The 3649-nt window shown below is 36.2% G+C and overlaps 1 protein-coding gene across 1 annotated transcript; it reads left to right on the plus strand.

The window, feature by feature from the left end:
- The first annotated feature begins 1292 nt into the window (after positions 1–1292).
- On the plus strand, positions 1293–2273 carry LOC110298037 (olfactory receptor 10A3-like). Its single transcript, XM_021167074.1, has one exon. The coding sequence runs from the start codon at positions 1293–1295 to the stop codon at positions 2271–2273; it is 981 nt and encodes a 326-aa protein (XP_021022733.1).
- The last annotated feature ends 1376 nt before the right edge of the window (positions 2274–3649 follow it).

Here is a 3649-nt window from a genome sequence, read left to right on the forward strand (position 1 = left end):
ACCCCTTCTATGTGTTAGGAATACTGTGTAAATATGTCATATGGACCAAGGACTATTGTAGGTATTGTGCATATATCCAAGAAGCAAACAAACCTTTATTTCCATCGCTATGTTGTTATGATGGGTTACATGTTTGTGTCTGGAAATACATTATGTAATAATAAAAGAAAGTGTAAGAGTCAGAATCACTGCTCTAAAGCATGTTGTGGTAGCCTCTGTTAAGGTGTCAAGCCTCTCTCGCGCAGCATGTTAAGTTTCTTTTATAGTTGGATGCTGATGATAATTTCTTGAGGAATTAATGATTTCATAAACTTTTGGAATAGGAATGGAGTGGAGAAAGTGAAGTAAGAGAACAGAGAGGGAAGAGTGAAAACTCAAATCACAGCCCTGTGATGACCCTCATGTGGCCTTTTCCTTAAACCATCATGGTCACAGGGATGGGCATTTGAGCTTTACCCCTCAAAATATCATATCAGAGTAAATTCTAACAGAAATGGCTAGTTCTAGTCTGGGAAGAACTTAGTATGATCACAGCCAATTCACACAAGCTTTAGGTATCATCCACCACCACACACATTTCAACTACAACCTCCTTTGTGCGTTTATAAACAACGTTGTCACCGTTAACAGCTTTATCCAGTTCTACTAGTTGAATGCAGTGAATAGCAAAAAAATATCTAACAGAGATATAAGTAGCATATAGACTGAAAAGGTTGTATTTAGGGATTATCTATAGCTATATCATCTATATCTATATCTATATCTATATGCACATATATATAAATCTATCGTTAAAATGCTACTAGATAGTAAGAATGTATCTAAAATTTTCATTTTTATTCATAATTGAATTATTACATCTTTAGGAAAAATTTTGAGTTAGGTTCATAAATATTAACCTATGTACTTTATTTTCATGATCATAACTTTCATATTTATCTAATATTACATAATGCAGGTGATGCTATAAGATTGTATAGAGTTAGAATATCTTTAGAAATCATTTTTATTAACTTTAAAGCTCAATACAAAATATGCAACTTGTGATAGAAAATGGACTGCGTTTTATGTGTTAGGTCAGATTTCTTAGCAAGTAGTCTTCATTCCTCCATTTCTTTTTCAATGGCTCATCAATGCAAGTAGATAGGCATCCTTCAAGATGCTAATTGTGACGTTGCTCTCCTCCTTTTATGCTCTGTGCTGTGATCAATGCAGGCTGGAGCTATTTGACTGGAAGTTCATTTGTTGTACACTATGTCCCTGAGAAAATATAGGACCTGCCTCCTGCAGTGATGGGACAGAATGACAGCTCTGTGGTTGAGTTCATCCTGTTAGGCTTTTCTCACCTCCATGAACTCCAAGTACACATGTTTGGAGCTTTCTTAGTTATTTATCTGGTGACTCTGACAGGAAATGCCACCATTGTTACTGTCATCTTTCTGGACCACAGCCTACATATCCCCATGTACTTGTTCCTGCAGAACTTGTCTGTGGTGGAAGCAAGCTTCAGCACAGCCATTATGCCTGAGATGCTGGTGGTCCTGACTAGAGAGAAAGCGACCATTTCCTTTGGGGGCTGTTTTGCACAGATGTATTTCATTCTTCTCTTTGGTGGGACTGAGTGTTTTCTCCTGGGGGCAATGGCTTATGATCAATTTGCTGCAATCTGCCACCCTCTGACCTACCCAGTCATTATGAGCAAAAGGATCTTTGTGAAATTGGTGATGTCCTCATGGGTCTTGGGCATCATGACAGCTACTGTGGAGGTCACATGGGTGTTTAGCTTCCCCTTCTGTGGTCCTAGTAAAATTAATCATATATCATGTGAAACCCCAGCAGTGCTGGAGCTTGTCTGTGCAGATACCTTCCTGTTTGAAGTCTATTCCTTCACAGGTACCATGTTGATTGTCATGATCCCCTTCCTATTAATACTCTTGTCTTATACTCGAATTCTCTTCACCATCCTGAGGATGCCATCCACTACAGGGAGGCAGAAGGCCTTTTCCACGTGTGCCTCTCATCTCACCTCTGTCACCCTCTTCTATGGCACAGCATGCATGAGTTATTTGCAGCCTAAATCCAAGTACTCACCAGACACCAAGAAACTGATGTCATTGGCTTACTCTCTGCTCACCCCTCTGCTGAATCCACTTATCTACAGCCTGAGAAACAAGGAGATAAAAAGGGCTGTGATAAAATTATGCCAAAGAAAAGTGATTTTGTTACTTGCTGAGAAGCCATTTGAGATTTGGAAACCACCCAAAGAAATGTAATTTACTAAATTATGGCAAAAGGGATCCCAGCAATATTTTAGTCATTTGTTTTTGTGACTATATGGTTTTAATAGTGTGATGTAACTGTAGTCATATGTTTGTAAATTGTGGGTATCTAGTTTGTTATTGTTATAAGCTGATGCTTCAATAAATCTAATTTTAAATATTCATATGTTAGATGCTTTGTTTTCTGGGCATCTATTTGGGTGAGTGGTGTCTTTCTATGTATCATCTCTCTAATTTGTCTCTTATCATAGTATCTACTTTTGTGTTTTATGTGCACCTGTGTTTGCATATCCATCCAGTTTTGAGAATCAACTCATACCCATACTCCAGTTAAGCTGCCTCTCTCTCCGTGTGCTACTACCTGAGCTCAGTATTCCTTAATTTGAATAACTATTGCAGAATTGCTTTTTATAATGATTATAAAAGTCTACTAAGGCTCACTAACACCCAGAAATTCAAGTAAACAACAGATATATTGTTTACATTTGTTGTTTCTTTTTTTCTTTTTCTCTTCCAATCTTTAGTGATGAAAGAGATGTTGTAGAAGAGAACACTTGAAACTTCAGTGAAAATCAGTAAACTATTTGGTTTCATGCTTTTCAATTTCAAGTGACAACAGAGATTTTTTTAGAAGTTCAATTCTGGAGCCATTGTTGTCCTCTTTAATTGTCACATACCATCTTATTCATTTTGAATGCAATTCATATTTTGAATGAAGGTATCTAAAGGTCCTCAGAGCTGCTTCATCAGGCTGTTTAGGTTATAGGTTCAGCTTATGTTTTTATGGGGACACACACTTTCACAGTAAAGTCTATGATCTTATGGCTTGTTTTTGGCTCCTGTTGGAATTTATTTTATGGAGAAAGTACACCTCTCTACTAGTCAAATAATGGGTAGGTCTTTATTACTCACCATGGATAAAAATGTGATTATTTAATTTTTTTCTATTTTCTTATTCTTGAATCTTGTTTGTATTCCATCTTTTGAAGAATAAATAGACATTCTGCAACAATGTTTGAATTTCCAGGCTTTAGAAAAATAAAACAAAAACTTTTTTTTAAAGTCATCTAGACTACAATGCATAGTTATATTATCTCTTGGAAATCAGAATGCAAATATTTTTTAGAGGTTTTAAAGTTTATTCCTCTTCATACATAATGTTTATTTTTATTTATTTTTTTGACCCAATGATGGCTTGTATTCTAGTTATATTGCCTTCTATTCATTCTCCCATAGGGATTCTTTTTCTTTATATATTTTATTTAATATATTTACATTTCAAATGTTTATCCCCTTTCCAGTTTTCCCTCTTTGAGCCCCCTATCTTGTCCCCCCCCTTACCCTGCTTCTGTAAGGGTACTACCCAACTC

The sequence above is a fragment of the Mus caroli genome, unplaced genomic scaffold (genome assembly GCF_978045245.1).
Source record: "Mus caroli unplaced genomic scaffold, Mus_caroli_1 scaffold_8, whole genome shotgun sequence".
Taxonomy (NCBI): domain Eukaryota; kingdom Metazoa; phylum Chordata; class Mammalia; order Rodentia; family Muridae; genus Mus; species Mus caroli.

What these genes read in the sequence shown, in the direction of transcription:
- LOC110298037 (XM_021167074.1), top strand. Translation starts at nt 1,293, where the DNA reads ATGGGACAGAATGACAGCTCTGTGGTTGAGTTCATCCTGTTAGGCTTT.